The sequence below is a fragment of the Adiantum capillus-veneris genome, chromosome 16 (genome assembly GCF_014529385.1).
Source record: "Adiantum capillus-veneris isolate H3 chromosome 16, ASM1452938v2, whole genome shotgun sequence".
In the NCBI taxonomy this organism is placed as follows: Eukaryota; Viridiplantae; Streptophyta; class Polypodiopsida; order Polypodiales; family Pteridaceae; genus Adiantum; species Adiantum capillus-veneris.
This window is the reverse complement of record NC_140946.1, coordinates 155,755,726-155,775,854: the sequence shown is the minus strand read 5'-3', so window position 1 is coordinate 155,775,854 and position 20,129 is coordinate 155,755,726. Positions and strand designations below refer to the sequence as shown.

The following is a 20,129-nucleotide window of genomic DNA, read 5'->3' as shown; positions in this document are numbered from 1 at the left end:
TGCCTTTCTACTGCGGGTTGGTGCTGAAAACGCCAGGGAACAGTAGGCGATGATGGGCTCTGGAAACGCTAGATGCAAGAGGCTAGGCGATCTTGTGTCTGCTGAAAAACACCAAGGGGAAAAGGCTGCTGGCAATGGTGAGGAAAATGCTATGCTGTCTGCATGAGGAAAATCACCCAAGGACTTGGGAGTCTTGCTGACAAAAAGGGAACCTGTCGCCGAAGCCTGCTGTTCTCCTTGCTCATCTGCCAATTAGTGCTAAGCTTGGTTTGTTTATATATTATCTTACCCAATTTGCCCTACCTACTTTCCAACAAAAGTCACTTAAATTAATAAGTGAAAAATGTCAAAAAATAGGTAAAATAGGCTAAATGCACTGGAAAATTCCCCTGAAGGATTCTGATGGATTCTAATGGGAATGCTTATGATCATGTTGTGTGCAACCAGAGGATATGCATCTACACTAAGTGACTGGGCATGCACGGTCTACGAATAGACTCACAAAAGTGCCAGATCACTTCTAATCTAAACTGACTGGACTGACGGAACCCTTGTTATGCTGTAGCTTGTCCACGGACACATAGGGTTGGATGCGTCACATGACATCCCCTCCTTTTTAAAGTGAGGTACTGGTACCGAGCTGCATGGCTTCCTTGTAGTCTGCCAACAACTCTGGATAATCCTTGAAAAACTCTTCGTCGACCCACACCGCTTTGTGGGTTCCTCGATCCTTGAACTTCACAAAGTATTGTCTCACTTGCTTCTTCGAACCATGTTGGAACCGATGCAACAACACTTGCTCCGGCTCCATGACTTCAGCTTCATCGATGATCTCCGGTTCTTCTTCTTCCGAAATGTCCTTTGGAGGTGTTCCCTGAAACACTTTCAACCAAGAAACATGGAAAACATTGTGCATTGACCATGAGTTAGGCAACTGGAATTTGATTGAAACCTCATTTATCTTTTTAATGACTGGAAATGGACCATACATACAAAAAGACAACTTTGGACACTTCTTTCCAACTTGCTTAAGACGTTGCTTCATGATTCTTAGATAAACCCAATCTCCTTCCTTGATTGAAACATCCTGACGATGCTTATTAGCCTGCCGTGAATAAGATTCCTGAGCCTTGCTTAGCCGAAGCTTCACACTCTCAGAATTCTCATCCAATGACTGACTTTCAGCATTGGCATCAGGCATTTGACTGACCGAGCGAGTCAAAAGTGACTGGAACGGACAGCCAAAAGCTGCGTCATACGGAGTTCGACCAATAGCAGAAGAAAAAGAGTCATTCAAAATAGCCTGAACCAATGGGAGATAGAGCTCTCATTGAGACTGTTGATCATGCACATACGACTTTAAAACATCAAAAGCCAATTGATTGTAAATTTCTGTTTGACCATCTGACTGTGGATGAAAAGCCGATGAAAAATTCAACTTAGTGCCAAAATTTTCAAAGAGTGCGTGCCAAAAATTGGACGTGAACTTAACATCCCTATCTGAAACAATTGATTTTGGCAAACCACAGAGAGGGTACCAATGCTTAATGAACAACTGTGCTACATCTTGTGCAGTAACTGTGGCTTTACAAGGAATCAACATGCAAAACTTGCTAAAACGATCAACAATTGTCAAACATTGAGTGTTCCTTGAATGCAAACTTGGTGGTAGGTTAGTCACAAAATCCATGGAAATATCTTGAAAAGGTCCATCGGGAATAGACAGTGGAAGCAAGAGGCCTTGTTGCTTACCCCGAGGAGCTTTTACCTTTTGACATATAGTGCAGTGTGTGACATAACGAAACACATCTTTTCGCATTTTAGGCCAATAAAAGAATCTTTCAATTTTTCCCAAAGTGGTGTTCATTCCCCTATGCCCACCCGTGAGAGAATCATGTGCATCATGCAATATGGTTGGCCTGAGAGAGTGCAACACACATAAACGTTGACGAAAATAGAATAAACCATCACGAATGAGATAGTTGCTTGGCCCTTGGGAAGCAAGAGCTTGCAACCAATGCTTACCAAACTCGGAATCCGCATATTGATTCTTCATGCTGTCAAAAGACTCACCTTGGATAGAAAATGTGGATCTTGACTCAAGAACCAAAATCTGTCCTTTGCGACTCAACGCATCTGCAACAGGGTTAGCTTTTCCAGGCACATACTCAATCAAACCTCCAAATTGCTCAAAAAATTGTGACCACCGTGCTTGGCGATCACTCCAATGTGCGCTAGCATAGACTGTAGCCACTTGAGGACTTGATGATCTGTGCGAACTGTAAACTCTCTACCATAAAGAAAATGCTTCCAATGCTTAAGAGAGTGAATGACAAACAAAAATTCTTTATCATAAACTGAATAATTCTTTTCCGCACTATTGAGCTTCCGACGAAGGAAAGCTACAGGACGACCGTGCTGCTGAAGCAGAGCGCCTATGGCGAAATTGCTCGCATCCGTCCATACCTCAAAGGGATCATCCCAAGAGGCAAGGATAAGACACGATCACCGTAACCTTGAGAGCTGCGAAAGCCTCAATGGCTGCTTCGGACAAGTCTATGCGCTGACGGCGAGTCTTTACCCCTTTGAAAACATCGGTCATAGGTGCAGCAATGCGTGCAAAATTCTCTATGTTCAAACTATATGCTTGACATAAACCAAGAAAAGAACGCACATCATATGCGGGCAAATCCCAAGTACGAACCTGTTCCACCTCGAGGGATCTAGCTTGACGTCCTTTGCAGAAATGATATAACCCAAATAAGTGACTTCAGCAAGAAAAAATTCAAACTTCTTAGTTGCAATGTACAATTGACACTCATCCAAACGAGTTAGTACCCTTTCGACATCTCTTTCATGTTGTTCCCACGAGGCAGAAACAATGAGAATATCATCCAAAAAGATGAACACACATACACGACCATATCACCGAAACGACCTACCATGAGACGATTAAATGTACCCACGGCACCTATCAATCCAAAAGGCATAACAATATACTCCCATTGCCCTCGCTCAGTGCGAAAAGCGGTCTTGAAAATGTTGTCTTTGAATACCCGTACTTGATGGTATCCACTTTTGAGATCGACCTTGCTGAAAACCTTTGCCCCATTGAGCCTATCGAGGATATACTCAATGCGAGGCATCGGAAACTTGTTCTTAACGGTCATCTTGTTTAATATCCTGTAATCAACACACAAACGAGACGAACCATCCTGCTTGCGAACAAACAAAATAGGAGCTGCAAAAGGACTTACACTAGGATGTATGAATCCTCTAGCCACCAACTCCGTGAGTTGTCGCTCTCACTCTTTCTCCTGTGTCTTGTTCAAACGATAGGGAGCCTTACTGACAGGCTGTGCCCCCTCCATAAGCTCGATGCGATGGTCCTCCGGCCGCTCGGATGGGAGACGAGGTGGAAGATCATCCTGCAAAAAGAGATGTTTAAACTTGGTAAACAAATGTGAATACTTAGCTGGAGCCTAAATGCTCTGGGAAACTGGAGCAGCATAGATAAATGCCGCTTGTGCTCCTCGTCGTAATTCACGCTTTATCTGCACATGAGAGATGATAGGCAAAGAATGCAAGCCCTCCTCAACACGAATGATGAGGGGGGAGTCAGTTTTGGCATTTAATGTGAGAGTGTTAGCCTCCCAATCAACGAGAGGGTTATGCTCACGAAACCATCTTATGCCCAAAATCATACCACATCCTGAGAGAGGAGACACAAGAAATTTTCGACGGAAAGTAGCTTGTTGAACGGTAAACATCACATCAAGGCACTCTTTCGTCATGAGAGAGTCCATACCAGGAGCGAAGCCAGAAACCTCGAGAGGAGATTTCTGACTAACCTCTAGGCGAGCTCTCTCAACAAGAGAGGGACTGATCACATCATGCATACTACGTGGATCAAACAATATGATATAACGCTGACCCTTTACATGACCATAACACTTCATGAGAGACTCATCAATGTGTGTTTCAGAGACATGAGAAGATTCAGCTTGATTCTGTAAGGTGCTTGTGGTTACTGTGGGTGCCTTTGGTTCTTTAGGTGCTTGTGGTTACTGTGGGTGCCTTTGGTTCTTTAGGTGGGACTGTCTTAGGACAAGCCTTTTTAATGTGACCCTTGACGTGACATTGAAAACATCTACCTTCCTTAGCATAAATCACTTGTTCTTCAGCCGTGATGTATCCTCCTACAATTCCTCGTGCAGCTTTTTCATATGGGGTTAGCTTAGGTTTTGCAGGTGCTTTAGCTTTACCCTTAGATTCATTGTTAGAGTTCTTTTCCGAGGAATTAGAGGAAGAAGGGCTAGAAAAGTTACCATTCTTACCATTTTGCGTGTTTTGAGAATTCTGAGGGTTTCCTTGAGAAGTCTTGTTTTCCTTAGGCTTTCCCTTGTTGTGCTTCATCTCGTGTGCGAGAGCAATCACTACCGCCTTGTTGAGATCGATTGGATCAAGTACCTCGACATCATACTTGATATACTCGTCCAATCCATAAAGGAATGCCTCCTTGCGCTCCGAATCCGATTTGCATAATTGAGTGCCGAGCTGCAAAACACGATTAGAGAAAGACATAACCGGCATACCATTTTGCTTGAGAGCACGCCAATCGTCCTTCAATCGTGCGAGGTACTGAGGTGGCATAAACCGCCGCCTTGAGCTTGTCTTGGAAATCAGTCCAATTGAAGGAACGGGGCGTGAGTTCGTCGGCTTCCTCTAGGTGCGCGGCTAGCTGTGCCTCTTGCCATGCGTGGTACCAATTGATGGCATCACCGGCAAGGTACATAGCTGCCGTCAAAACCTTGCTATTCCCTGTCTTCTTAGTTGTCGCAAAATAAGCATTAAATTGATGCAACCAAGAATGAATAACCGTAGCATCCATCTTACCAACATACTTACTGAAAGTCAACTTCTCTGTGACTGAATTGCTGAATGAAAGCCAAAGCCCTCGGAGCATCTTAGAATCCAGAAAAGGATTCAAATTTTATTGACTGTCCACCCTGTTTAAATTGCTTTGTCTTCTTGCTCTTATCTTCGAGGAAATCGTAGTGGTTGGCTCTGTAAAAGTGCTTCTTCTTCGCATAAAACATGTGATCGTCGGAGTCTGAACTGTCAGAGGATGAATCCTCCGTAGAACTAGCAGAAACCGGTCGGAATCTGATCTTCTTTGCCTTTTTCTTGTTCTTTCCAAAGCTTTGCTTCTTGCTTCGCTTCTTGCCCTTTCTGTCCTCCTCACTCGAGTCGGAAGAGGAAGAGCTAGAAGAACTATCAGAAGAAGATCTAGGCAGTCCTTCAAAACGCACACGCTTCTTCTGTTTTCGTGCAGATGCAAAAGAAGATTGATGGCCCAGGTAACAGGGCAAGTCAGTCCCCTTCTCGCGCTTCTTCAATTGCTTCTTCCATGGCTTCTTCGTGTCCAGAAGCTGACTGATTTGAGTCTGGACCACATCTTGAAGTTCTTCTTCAGTAAACATCCTCGGAGTAGGAGGTTTCTTGATTGCCGGTTCGGTGGCTTCGGCCACTGAGTATACACTTCAACCATCGACTGCTGGGACTCGACTAACTCAAAAAAACCAGTATAGACTCGGGCATGGCAGCACACTTAGCTCCAGCCAAGAACTCATGGGTACAATAGGGTGTTGAGGCTTAGATGTGCAAGGATGGTGCGTACGTGCAGTGTATAAACTCGAGACTCTAGACGAAGACGCTAGACCATATAAGAAGAAGATGATGATGCCGATAACCCCAAACAGCTATAGATATATACAACCATAAAGAGCCACCAATGGCTCACAAATATCCAATCAGCTAAGTCTATCTCCAAACTGTGGTCGTGGTGGTCTGGCCCCGCGTCGGCTAGACCACCACCCGTATACTTGCCATGTGTCACTGCCCAGGCAAAAGTCCGTCCAGTGTGAACTTCTGATTCTGACCAAGTGTAACTAACTGTCGTCGTATGCTAATGACACTCTAGCCCTGCTACAGGTTGCCCGCCACAAAACCACTTACCTGTCTCGGTGAGAGAATACACTAAAAATTGTGGGTAACCATTTTAATATTTCCGTGTGGTGATGATCAAGGATCACAGACGTTGAAGAAGACATGAGTTAAAACATGGACTTCTGTGTTAAAGAGATATGAAAAAATCCATATGTTGATAGTGGAAATTTACTTAGCTCAAAGGCTTAAGCATGGACATGACCCAGTGAAGAAATATTTCATTAAAACTCAAGACTGAAAATGTCGCTAAGGTAGCGAATTTGCTAAGATACGAAAGAATTAATTCCCCCTATTTTCATTTATTAAGTTGCAATATGTGATAGTGTAAGTAATCTTCTAATGCGGGCATGAATTATTATGCCATAAGTTGGTTATGTCGAAACTGAATTTCCCTCTGGGACTTCATGTATTTCTCTAAACTCGTCTCTTATTTCAATTTTTTTGTGCAGGTTCCTACTTCCGGCCTCATTGATAGTTATAAATGATATAGCTGCTTATTTATGCGGGCTTCTTATTGGGCGCACCCCTTTAATCAAGCTTTCACCTAAGAAAACATGGGAGGGTTTTGGTGGAGCTTTGATAGTGACTCTCTTATCTGCTTTTCTGGTTGGTTGAACATCTTTCTTGGGTGTCATTATTTCAATTTGATATTCTTAGGGTGTGCCACACTTTCAACTCTTCCTTTATTTATAAGTGGATCATCCTAGATTCATTATTATCTGAATGTACCAGCTAGTGTTTATTATAGGACTATCCAACTATCTATTGAATGGATGTGTGACCTCCAATTTTGGTGTTTTTATTACAGCTAGCTGACTGGATGGGCCGCTCACCTTGGCTGACATGTCCAAGACAAGTACGATATAGTTTGTGATGTTGAACCTAGTTTGTGCTCATGAGCCAAGCGGACATTAGGTTTACAAGTTTTATTAATTAAAGTCTCTTTTTTCTTGACCAGGATTTATCAACAGGTCCTCTAAGCTGTGATCCCAATCCTTCCTTTCATTCCTTGGTAGGCTTCATCCCCTGGTCGTAAGTAAAATTAATGTATGTATAGTGTTTTTCTTGATTGCAAGATCTAGTCTGAGACCACACATAGACATGCTTAGGGACAAAGCTTATATACTCATGATTTTCTTTGACTTAATACCACTGTTTATTCACATCTCCCTTTGCCGTGCTTGCTCACTTAAGCCAGCGAGCAAGTTAGATAGGAAGCAAGCAGTCACCAAGGTGGGAATAGATAAACATGCCTTACTCATCTGAGGGTAGAAAGAGATGTGAGGATGACGAAGCATGCCGATTTGATAATTCCTGGCTGACAAGGGCGGTGCTAGCAGGGTCAAGTTGGTTTGAAATTTGCATAGGGTCGCACCCATAAGTAGTACCTGGAGGGGAATGGGCTAAACTCATTTCAAGGAAGCATGGCGTTCATTTGATTGGGGATGGGAGGGATGGAAACAAGGAGAGTGCTTCTCCAGCGCAAAAATAGGTTAAACCCATGTAGTAGCACAAGCTGAAAGCTACTACTTTTTTGGAGTAAAACATGGACTCCATTTTTTTTGGGAACCCCTCACCCCAGGTGCGACCCAGATTTAATACATGTCATGGTGCTTGTGTGCTCATGGGAAAAATGGCTGATAATCGAATGCAGCATCGGCCAGCCAATGTGAACTGGCCATGCCATTATTCAATCACACAAATAGGATTCATGGACTTACTTGTGAGCTATTTTGTTTGATCACTACACTTCTACTGTAGATCCTAGGCAGCTCTACTTGCACACCTATGTTTCAATTGGCGGTATGGGATACCAAGTTCCAACGTTTGTGGTAAAAGTTTTACTAGCTCCTAGGCTTGGAAATGTGCTGAATGGATCGTATGACAGTTGATCACACATGAATTCTAGACCCAATGTAGCTATGAACCCACACCTATATAGGTGTGGGTTGGTGGCACACGGTAGGAACTTGTCCATATGCCATCAGTCTCCAGACTCAGGCATGAGCCAGTATGGCGTATGGATTAAGAGCGCCTTCCCATAAGGATTTGAATTGGTGCCTCGGGCTGCTAGAAAGAGGACATGGGCTCGAAAGTAGGCCTCCTCCAGCTCCGGGACTGGCTCGCTACTGCTGCACGCTCCCCCCCCCCCTGCTGCGCCATCGCTGCCCCTCCCCTCCCCCCCCCCCCCCCCCCCCCCCCCCCTCGCCCTCGCGCTTCCTCCAGCCCCCGCACTGCCCCCCCTCCCCTTCGCGCTGCCCCCCCTCGTCCTCACGCTGCCTCCCTCACCCTCGCGCTACCTAGCCCAACCCCCCCCCCCCCCCCCCCCCCCTTGTGCGCTGCTGCTAGCCGCCCTCGCCCCGTGCCGCCCCCCCCGCCCGTCCGCTGCCCTCCCCCCTTCCCTCCTGCCCGTCCGCTGCCCTCCCCCCCTCCCTGGCCGCTTCTCCCCCACCCCGCCTGTAGCCTCTTGTCTCTCGCTCGCCGCTCTCTCCGTCCCCCCGTCGTCCTCACCGTTCCCGTAGGTCTTCTACTCCTGGCTCTGCAGCATTTCTTCTTCGGACGAGTGCTCGGCGTACTCGGTTGCAGACTTCCTTCACCGTCCGCTTCTTCGACTCAGCAGTAGACACAGATGGAGGCTCCAGCTCCGCCACAGAGGGACTTGCCTGAAGCCCCCTCGCCCGACCCCGCTGAGCCCACCATTCGACTTGCTCTTTCGCCGACAGAGCAAGCGAGCCTTGCCGTAGAGGTAGAGCGCTTGCAGGTGACTTCTGTCATCTGCAAGGTTCTCGGCACCTGTCCTAGCAGAGGAGAGCTGCGAGACCTTCTCCAGGCCCGCCTTCTCGCAGAGGTGGGCAAGATCTTGGATGTCCAGATTCTCGGACGAGGGTACTACCAGATCGAGTTTGAGACTTCCGAGATGGCCTCCAAGGTCATAGCTATGAGTCCACCGGCCATCCGAGCATCACGCGCCCACTTTCGACAGTGGCAACATGGTTTTGACCCAACTTCGGATGTGCTCGTAGAGGAGGCAGACATCCCCATCTCAGTTTGCTTTCCGGGTTTACGGAGGGAGTACCTTCCACTTCTCTCCAGGATTGGCTCCGCCATCGGGACTGTCCTGGAGACACCTCGTACGGCGGCATCCGTAGTTGCCAAGGCGGTTGGCATCCCTTCAGTTCGAGTTCTGGTCAGAGATACCCACACGCTCCCGAAGGTCATCCTTCTGCCTCGGGTGAGTGGGGGCTGGTTTAGACAGAGTGTGGAGTACTCGGGTCTCCCGAACCAGTGCTTCATTTGTAGACAGATGGGCCACCTAGCGAAGGCCTGTCCACGGAGGAGGCCACGACCTGCACCTTAGCCTGAGCCCCAGCCTGCCAAGGCTGGGCCGCAGCCACAGCCAGCGGCACAGCGCACAGATTCAGAGCCATCCTCCGAGCGTGGGGCTCCAACGGAGGAGGGGTGGCAGCAGGCCCGTGGCCGTCGACGCCAGGGGCCACAACGACAGCCTGGCACTCACAGTGGCCCTCAGGTGCCTACTTAGCAGGAGTGGGTTCCCACGGGGAACCGCTTTGGTCCTCTTGAGCAGGAGGAGCCCCCTACGCCAGCCTCCACCTCAGCCTCACCCTCGCCAGCTGCCCCACCTTCAGATTTCCCCTCCTCCTCCACATCCCCTCCCCCGCCATCTGCTCCCGCCTACTCCCCTCCTCGCCCTCCTGTCTCTGTCGCCCCACCCCGCTTCTCTTCTCCTCCGCCCCCCCCCCCCCCAACTCCTTCTCCCCCTCCTCCTGCTCCAGTACCACAGTCGACTAAGAAGACTGGTCCCTCGCCGGCGGCTAGGAGATCTCTTGGCAGCGCCTTTGCCACGAGTCGCCTTGCGAGAGAGGGTCAGCCCTTCTTGCGGCCCCCTGTGCAGATTCAGACATCTTCCCTTGCAGCTATCCCTCGTGGTCTGACGAGCATTGACCTCCGACGCCGTTGGGATTTCTTCGACTACGGGTTCACTCGCTTCCTCGGCGATTCCGCAGCAGACCACGAGGCAGCGTGCTTCAGGGTCCATGCTTTGTTCCTCGCCACTAGGGGAACAGAGGCCTTGGACTTAGCAGTTGGTTTCTCCTTCCCCCTCTGTGGGAGGACCGAGACAGAGTGGTCCCTAGACTCAGTGGTGGGATGGTTGCATACACAGGTTCTCAAGTTCTCTCACCACATGGGAGAACTTGGAGTTACAGATTTACTGCAGACCTTGTGACCACTGGCCAAGTTTGCGGTGACACCCCCAGACTCAGCAGGATGTAGGCACATTGTGGTGTACTTTTTTGCTGATACGCAGTGTTTGCCTTGCTATGTATACATTCATGAGGACTCCTGGACAGAGGAGGTTGCTTTACGCACGGCTCGCTCTGCTTGGGCTTGGGCCGGGCACTCACTGCAGTCTCGCCTATCTAGAGGACGCTCGGATGCGGATGCGGATTACTCCCCATCCAAGCCAGCCTCAAAGATAGCCCGTCTTGCTGCTGCGGCAGCATCTGTTCTCTCTCGCTCCCCATGAGGATCGTCTCGTGGAACGTGCAGGGACTAGGTGGGCCCCAGTTTCAGCGACAGCGGGGCCGATTGCGTCAGGAGCTTCAGCGTTGCCTTGTGGGAGGAGAGATTGATCTCCTTATGCTTCAGGAGCACCATTTGTCTGAGAGCCGCATTCGGCGATGTGGTCAGATTTTGCGTGGACGGTATGATACCTTTTGGTCAGCTGCTTTTGGACCTGGAGGCATCCAGGGTGGGGTATGTATGACTATTGCGGACTCATTGCAGCAGGCCATTGTGGGCAGAGGGATTATTGTGCCAGGCAGGGCTCAGTGGATTACTATGCAGCTTTAGGGTGGCCTTGTGGGCTTCCTGAACATCTATGCGCCCAATGTGGCGAGTGCTCGTGCAAAGTTTTGGTCACAGATTGTCGAGTCTTTGCCATAGGTTGACCATTGGTGTGTAGGAGGGGACTTCAACATGTTGGAGGACCCTTCTGACAGGATCGGAGGCAGCCATGCTACTGTGCATGGAGTCGAGTTAGCAGCTTGGGAGAGGTTGTGTATGACTTTGAGGGTCTCGGATACATGGCAGCACTCTGGCTTTGTGAGGCCTCCAGAGAGTCTTGCCTTCTCTAGATCGGACCGTAGAGTGGGAGGAGTGAATCTATCGGGGATAGATCGCTTCTACACTAGTGACCACTTCAGTGACTTGGGGGGCTCAGTGGGCATCCTGGCAGGGACATCCTTCTCGGACCATGCACCAGTGATCCTCACAGTGGCAGACAGACAGAGGAGTGGGAGCACGAGGCTTCGCATCCCAGAGCGGGTCTTGGTGGACTCAGCACTCAGAGAGAGGGTAGAGGCTCTCTGGACAGAGGGCATGGACAGCCAGGCTCTGCTTGTAGACAGAGTGGCCTTACGTCTAGCTCAGCTTAGCCACTTTTTTCTATAGGAGTCTCTGGCTCGACGGGCTGCAGCGAGAGAGGAGGAGCAGCGTCTCAGACGAGTCATTGCTTCACTACAGAGGATGTAGGAGCAGCATCCAGATAGTCCATGGTTGGAGGAGCAGTTACAGCAGGCTCGACAGGAGCTTGCTTGCACAGAGGAGAGGCACCATGAGTTTGCCTTTCACCGACAGGCATCTTAGTGGACTCAGGTGGGTGACAGAGTGACAGGTGCTTTTTTTGAGACAGTGGGACCTCGGCACTCGCATGTCAAGGTCAATCAGTTGAGGAGACCAGATGGGTCAGTTGTTTGTGAGCCCGAGGATATGCGTGCAGTTGCTACTGACTTTTACCGTGAGTTACTGTCGGCTGAGTCCCAGTCAGAGAGACAGGATGCATGCAGGGAGCAGGTTTGGGCACAGATGCCTTGTCTTGTGACTGAGGAGATGCGCCAGAGACTAGAGATACCTCTTCAGCTTGAGGAGCTGCACAGCTCTTAGGGCCCTCCCTCGTGGTAGCTGTCCAGGTGAGGATGGGCTGACTCCCAGTTTCTTCTTGGAGTACTAGGACCTGCTTGGCCCAGATCTGTGTAGTGCCTTTCAGTACATTCTGCTCACAGGAGTGATGCCGGATAGCATGAGTGAGGGCCTGATTTACCTCATTCCAAAGAAGGGTGGCTCCTTGGATGAGATTCAACAGTGACGCCCCATCACCATCCTAAACTCAGCTTACACAATTCTTGCCAAGGCTCTGAGTTTGAGGATTCAGCCACTTTTGGAGAGCCTTATACATGGGACTCAGACAGGTTTTGTCAAGGAACGCAGTATCCTTGACAACATCTTCACCTTCTGGAAGGCTTCTGCCCTGGCACGACTCCGTGGGGAGGACCTTGTGATTCTTCTTCTCGATTTTGAGAAGGCATACGACAGAGTTGACTGGGATTTTCTAGAGGGCATGCTACGCAGGATGGGCTTCTCAGATGCTTGGATCAGAGGGGTGTCAGCTTTGTACAGACGGTCTCACAATCAGGTGCTTTTGGCAGGCGGTAGAGGTGAGCGCTTCATGCTCACACGATCGGTCGGACAGGGTTGTCCTCTTGCCCCCTTTCTCTTTCTGTTCTATGCAGAGGCGACGAGCAGATTTTTGGTGTCACAGCAGGTTGGTCTGAGGGGCTTAGCACTCCCTATACGGGGAGATGAGCTTCTGGACGCTGAGTTTGCCGATGACTCAGCCTTGTACTTAGAGGGCCAGGAGGCCAATTTACACAGATGTGAGCAGGCTTTGGAGACCTTCTGCTGTGCATCGGGCGCACTGATCAACTGGAGATAGACAGTGGCTTTCTCGGTTGGCAGTGCTCGTGTGCCAGATTGGATGCCAGGAGAGGGTTTCAGGTGGATTCCTCCAGGGATCCAGTTCGGTACTTGGGTTGTCAGGTTGGTTTGGACTTGTCCCTCGAGCAGCAGATTGCTCCTCTTCTCCTGTCCATCCTCTTCTCCTGTCCATTGGAGCTCAGCACGACTTTCGCTGGCTGGTAGAGTAGTAGTTGCCAACCAGGTGTTGTTGGCGACTATGTGGTACATCACTTCTTGTTGGATCTTCTCGAGTTCTTGTATCAGCCAGGTAGAGAGGCTGATCAGATTGCCCGAGCCAAGGTGGCTTGGTCGGTCATCACACTTCCTTGTTCTCAGGGAGGGCTTGGGATCATTGATCCAGCACAGCAGAGCAGAGCCCTTCTTTGGAAGTTCGTCGTCAGAGGACTTCTTCCAGGCGAGGAGCCCTGGAAGGAGTTCTTGCTGCAGAGGCTTTGTGCCAGGGTGCCTCAGTCAGGAGGCCCTTGGCAACCTTCGACCAAATGGATCTTTACAGAGCTGCGCCGAGTTGGTTTGAGCAGGAGACTGGAGGACCGATTTGCTGTGAGTTTGCTTCGATCTTGGGAGCTCTTACGGCGTGGCCTAGAGCAGAGACCGCCGACGTGCACGGAGGAGCGCCTACGGCAGCCCCTCGTCTGCAACCCCATGGTTAGCACTCAGAGAGGCCACTTGGTTGGGAGTCGGCCTCATGTTTCTTGGGGTCCCATGGCAGCTGGTCCAGCGCTCTCTCTAGGTGACTGGCTAGAGTTCACAGGTTTGTCGGAGGAGGTGTAGGCTATCCAGCTACAAGGCATGAGAGGGGTGCAGAGCATGTGTCAGGACATCTCAGAGTCAGTTCCAGCTAAGTGGCTCACGCCTCTCGAGCCAGTAGCACCCCGGTGGATGGGAGCCTTCACACGTCTGGAGGTTCTCATTTCAGTCAGGGCTTGCTCAGAGACTGTCCCAGCCCTGTTCTTCGAGCTTCAGGGTGGGGGATGCTTACAGCGAGTTACAGTAGAGGCCCCGCAGGTAGCAGAGTGCTGTTTCCAGAGGATCCGAGTTGTGGGCATCTGTGGGAGGACTTGCGTCTTAGACCCTGACCCAGCAGCTCTTGAGACAGGACACTGGAGGCTATGGGTTTGGGAGTGCTGTCCACTGGCACGAGTACAGTGGGATCCTGGTTAGTGGCTATGGAGGGACCCCTTCTCTTCTGCAGACCGCCCAGGAGTCCCGTTCTTTCAGTACACTGTTCGGCTTGGACGTCATATACTTACATCACAGAGAGAGGCCCGCCCCGCTGCAGCACGTCATTGGTAGGAGGAGGGCCTCACAGTCGAGTTCTTGGCAGCTTTTTGGCAGAGGCTGTGGGACTCCAGACAGCCGAGGCGAGTCACCTTGTTTCAGTGGCTGGTCGCACATAGAGCCACAGCAGTAGGGAGCTGGCTTGTGCATAGTGGTCTCTCGGCCACATGTGCAGCTTGTGACCATTTGTTGGAGAGTCAGCATCACTGTCTTTGGGACTGTCCCTCGGCCCAGCAGGTGTGGCTACGAGTTCTTCAGCTGATGCCTGCTCTCTCCACGGCTCGACAGTACACTTGGGGGGCAGCGGCTTGGTCCACCCTCACGGGCCCGACACTTCAGTTTGAGCTATCTTCCACCAGCAGGATGATAGTGATATAGGGGGGGCGACCTACACTTCAGCCTGCTACAGAGCTTACTCCACTGGAGTGGTGCAGTGAGAGAGAAGAGTGTTGGGAGCTCATCAGTGGCCTGACACTTTGGTTCATTTGGCGGGCCCGTTGTTTCCGCATCTTTGAGGCTCGCCTTGTGCGCCACCAGCAGAGACTGTTCGTGACTTTTGGCTAGAGCTGATCCATACTCTCAAAGGACAGCTTGAGGGACTACAGGGCTGCTCCGACCGCATGCGGGAGCGCCGCGAGGCTTTCCTTCGACTCTGGTGCCCTGGGCCTTTCTACACCATAGTCCAGGGGGTGCTCAGATGGCACTATTGTCCACCTGTGTAGCTTTTCCCTCCTCCCATCTCTTGATTTAGCCCCATTGTATATATGCTGTTTTTTCATTGGGAGTGTCTCCCCAGCATGCTTGTTGTAGCCCTCTCTTGCAGAGGTGGTTGTAGCCCTATGGGCAGTTTTCATTAACTAATAGAAGGATCTTTTTCTCGGAAAAAAAAAGTAGGCCGCCTCCAGGTCGGGAGAAGAGTCACCAAGGAAGCGTGTGAAGTTGTAGTCCAAGAAGTCCCATCAGCTACGAATGTCAAAACTGGTCAAACCTCGAGGAACTGTTGCAAAAGGAGAGGTCTGAACCAGAAGTGGCGTCCTCAGGTGGGGGAGTCCCTCCCAAGCCATGCAGCTCGTAGCGAAAGCACTACCAAGAGATCGTCTCGCTGCGGATGTGTGTCCAGTCCCCTATGTCTGAGGAGTGTGGGATGGGTCGGGTGATGAGGCTGAGGGCCCCATCGGGGAGAGAGGAGGTGCGGGAGGTGGGGGTGGGGGTGGAGGTGGAGGTGGAACGGAGGAGTCTGAAGGTGGAGGGGGGGGAGGCGGTGGAGGTGGCGAAGCTTAGGTGGAGGGGTCTTTTCAGGGGGCTCCTGCTGGAGGGAGTCGAAATGGTTCCTTGTCGAAACGCAATGCTTCTGAGCTACAGGGGGGACTGTGGCGAGCCCGTCCCCGTCGACGGCGGTCGGCGGGCACTTGCTGCTAACCGTAAGCTGTCTGATCGCTGGTCTCTATCGAGGTGCTAGCCTGTGTGTCTTGGGTACCTCTCTGCTAGGCATGCTCAGCCTTGGGAGGCTGCGCATGCACTGTGGGTTGAGATCTCTTGCGAGGACATGCCTTGCTAAGTGGCCCATCTGCTTGCAAATGAAGCACTGGTTCGGGAGTCCCGAATACTCCACCCTCTGGCGTAACCGACCCCCACTCACCCTAGGTAGAAGGACCACCTTCGGTAGAGCACACTGGCTGCCTTGGCTGCAACTGAAGCTGCCGTGCGTAGGGTCTCCAAGACTGTCCCGATCTCGGAACTAATCGTGGAAAGAAGCGGTAAGTACTCCCTCCACAGGCCAGGGAAGCAGACTGAAATTAAGTTTGCCTCCTTGACAAGAACATCCGATGCTGGATCAAAACCATGGTGCCACTGTCAGAAATGAGCTCTGACCGCTCGGATGGCCAACGGGCTCATCGAGATGACCTTGGCTCCCATCTTGGGAGTCTCAAACTCTATCTGATAGTATCCTCGCCCGAGAAGCTGGATGTCAATAATCTTCCCCACCTCTGCTAAAAGACGAACCTGCAAAAGGTCGCGTACCTCTCCGCGGCTGGGACGAATGCCGATTATCTTGCAGATAAGAGAGGTGGCCTGAAGGCACGCCACCTTTGCCTCTAAGCTCGCTTGCTTTGTCGGCGAAAGAACAAGTTGGATAGTGGGTTCCGCGGTGTCGGGCGAGGGGACTTCCGTGGAGTCCCAATGAGGCAAAGCAGAACCCACCATCTGTGTCTGCTGCTGAGAAGGCGAGCAAAAGTAAATTGAAGGCGAGGAGTGTCGAAGGTGGGGAGGGGGGAGATGTGGCGGGCAACGGGCTGGGGGCAGCACGCAGGGTGGGCAGCGTGCAGGTGTTGGACAGGGGCTACACGCTGAGGACGGGCAGGGGGTTACGCGCAGGGCATAGTGTGCTGGGGTGGGCAGGATGGCAGCGCACAAGAGGTGGGGGTGGAAGAAGCTCAAAATTGCCTCAACTTCTCTGCTCCGAGGGCCTTCATAAAGATGTCTGCAACCTACTCATTTGTCCTCGCGTACCTAAGGTTGATGTTGCCAACCAAGACCCCGTCTCTAATAAAGTGGTAGTACACCTCAATGTGCTATGTCCTCTTGTGGAACATTGGGTTTTGCACCAACTGTATGTTGCTAAGGTTGTCCCAATAGGTGACAACCGGTTCTGAACCTGGATACCCAGCTCTTCAATTAGCATCTCCAGATATGCTAGCTACCACCCCTATAGTCCGCCTCTGTACTCAACAAAGAAACCGTGGGTTGCTTCTTGCTGCTCCATGTGATAGTAGCACTTCTAAATGAGAACTCCCCTAGTAGATCATCGATTGGATAGATTACCAACCCAATCGGCATCCGTGACATGTATAACCATAGACATACACCTCCGTGTCGATCTCATAAAAGAGTGTATAATCCAATGTAGCACTCACATAGCGCAATGTGTGCCTCACCACATCCACGTAGGGCTTTTTGAGAAGCTGCATAAACTAAGTTTCAAGCCCAAACATATGACTCAAATCTGGTAGCGAGATTGCCAAGTGGATTAGGTTACCCACAATCTTCTTGTACGTGGTGGCTTTCTTAGCACATCACACACATCAGCTCGCACCTTGATATTATGATCTAAGAGCATAGCAATAGGCTTACAATCAGCCATTCCATACTATGCAAACATATCCAATCCACATTGTCTGTGTAATAGTCATATGCCCTCTTTGGTGTGTATAATGTCCAAAGAGTAGGGCAACTCTCCCAAATCATTCATGATAAACTCCCGCTTAAGAGATATTTTACATGCTAAACTTCAGCCTCATGATGGCCACCAACATCCACATAGATGTATATGAGCACAATACTTGCCTCATTTTTCCCGTCTACAAAAAGAGTGATTTGAATCAATTGTATGAAAGCCAGTAGTAATCAAATAGATTGCAATCCTTTGATGCCAAGCTCTAGCTGCTCGCTTCAGTCCATTCCTTGGCTTACATACATACTCGAGATGTCTCGCATCCTCATATCCTTGTGGTTGCTCCGTATGCACCTCTTTTTATAAGTCACCATGCAAGGACGCATTCTTACATCCGTTTGAGGCAAAACCAAACCTTTTGCTGCAGCCACTGCAATAATGGTACGGATAGTAGCCGTCTTGGCCACGTGGGCTCCTCATAATCAATTCCATAAGTTTGTGCATAACCCTTTGCTACCAACCATGTCCAACAGACACCAGGCCTTTGGTACATACAATACAACAGCCAAACAATTTTTCTTGCTATCCATCAAAGACAACTGCTCATTCCTTGTATGCGGAATAGGATGCGATGTATCATCCCCGGTCTCAACATAACCAGGACTATCCAAAGTTTGCAGATCTGGAAACCACTTACCATGGTTGGTCATGTGACTCAATGCGCCCGAATCTACATACCATACATTATCACAGACTTTGATAGATTTTCAAACAGTGTTCATCATATGTTGCACAACAAACAGTCTTTTCAGTTCTTCTGCGCCTCTTACCTACAAAAAGAAAAAAAAAGTTTTGTTGCCTTCTTCATGGATATTCACACTGGTCACCTCCTCGACTACCTCTATGTCTGTTGTTGAAGAACTATTAAGAATTGCCTTCACCTTGGGAAGATGAATCTTCTCCAATGTTCGTCTCTTCCACAATCCACAACGACACAAAAGTGATTAAATTCAACATGTTTTCTTGAGCATGAATAGAGGTCTTGAACTGCTTGTATGCCGGCCTTCAACCACGCAATAATTTTTCCACCTCATCATCAACAACTGTGACACCAATGGACTCACACTCTTCAAAACAGTCATTCATTGGCAGGTTCATTTTCTTCACCATATTGAGCTATGTCATTTACCAGTAGCCTTCGTTGTCTAAATCGAGCTCATATGTTGTAACTTTTGGTCTCATAGGTCACTTTGGCCTTTTGAAGACATTAATAGTATATCTTGTCAGTTTGTGTGTTGCCAGTAAGCAGATCCTAACATGCTATTTAAGTCAGTTGTATCTCAAAAAAAAATTCAGCTTTATGCTCACTTAAAGTTACTTGTTTGTAGCGTTCATGGCATGCTCTAGCATATGGTCTGTTTGCATCCATTGCTGCTCCATTTGGGGGATTCTTTGCAAGTGGGTTCAAGCGAGCTTTCCGAATCAAGGTAAGCAATTTTTTTCCATTGGCATGTTTCAAATATATTGTTTAGCAAGTGTGTAAAGAAGTATTTCACGAAGAGGGGCGTACTATTTGCAGGACTTTGGCGACAGCATACCTGGACATGGAGGCATCACTGATCGAATGGATTGCCAGGTAATTTGACAAGTGGACCAGTGCAATGAGGAAGAAGAGAATAAGATAATAGGCTGCAATATATGTATATATTTATACATATATATACACACATACATATATATACATATGTGGTGGGATTCATTCGATTTTTGATGTTGGTATTGCTTGCAGATGGTAATGGCTGTGTTCTCGTACATATACTATCAATCGTTTATTGCCCCTCCTAAACTAAATTTTGCGGATATATTGAACCAGGTATGCATGGTTTGACTCTCAGAAGTAGTGCCTGGCTACCATAGCATGGCTTTACCCTTTTTTCTTTGGTGGAATTTGCAGGCTCTCTACACATTAACTCGGGAACAGCAGGTGGAACTTTATACAAGTCTGGGCAAAGTGCTTGCTTCTGGATCCATGCATTTTTGTTTCAAATGAAAGCATTACTCTCAGTCGCCGGTTTCTTTCAGTTTTAAGTGAAGAATGAATCAGTTAACCGAGTCTCAAGACCAAAGCAACTAACATTACTGTTGTAAAGCCTGCCACAAAGAGTGCTACTTCCCACCCCAATCCCAAAAAGAGGAAAAAGAAAAAGAAAGAAAGAAAGGCACACACACATACACAAACATCAACCTCAACAACGCAGCCGCCCTTGGAACCCTTGCCTCTGGCATTGTGGGTTAATGAGAGGTGATCCATCTTGCAACTGCCTTTCTAAGGTTGTAAATCAAAGTAAACAGTTTAATTGGATACAGAATCAGATACTTGGACTAAGATCCAACATAAACAATTTAATTGGACAAAGAATCAAGGTAAATTTTGTTGTCAAAATTTCTGATTGACTATGCCATCATATTATTAGTCAGCTTCTTTGCCTTTAGCTCTCTGAAATCAACTTCTTATTAACTGACATAAATGTGCTGCCTTCTTCGTCTTTAACTCTTAAAAGTACCTTAACTAACATAAATGCATCGCCTTCTTTGCCTTCAATTCTTGAACCAATGCACTTTAATAACATTATCAACCTTTTAACAATTTGTTTGTAAAAAATACATTGATCTTATTGATCGAATGCATAGAAAAACACATTCTAATTCTCATTTGAAAGGCAAATAAAAGTCTCTAATACACTTCTACCATTTCACAAAAAGACTAGAGTACTTTAAACTTGTTGGTAAGTGTATTAGCTTTTAGTGACGGTATAGAGCTTTTATGCCTATA

The 20,129-nt window shown here is 48.9% G+C and overlaps 1 protein-coding gene across 3 annotated transcripts in view; it reads left to right on the top strand.

Annotated features, from left to right (window-relative positions):
* LOC147440112 (phosphatidate cytidylyltransferase 2-like) overlaps positions 1-19,773 on the top strand; it is a 31,905-nt gene extending 12,132 nt beyond the window's left edge. For all 3 annotated transcript variants that reach the window (XM_086483877.1, XM_086483880.1, XM_086483879.1), the window contains 7 exons: positions 6,459-6,615; positions 6,818-6,865; positions 6,968-7,021; positions 18,685-18,783; positions 18,876-18,932; positions 19,086-19,169; positions 19,251-19,773. In XM_086483877.1, coding sequence (XP_086340003.1) covers positions 6,459-6,615; positions 6,818-6,865; positions 6,968-7,021; positions 18,685-18,783; positions 18,876-18,932; positions 19,086-19,169; positions 19,251-19,346 — 595 coding nt within the window. In that variant the 3' untranslated portion in view covers positions 19,347-19,773. The remainder of the gene's footprint in view (positions 1-6,458; positions 6,616-6,817; positions 6,866-6,967; positions 7,022-18,684; positions 18,784-18,875; positions 18,933-19,085; positions 19,170-19,250) is intronic.
* The last annotated feature ends 356 nt before the right edge of the window (positions 19,774-20,129 follow it).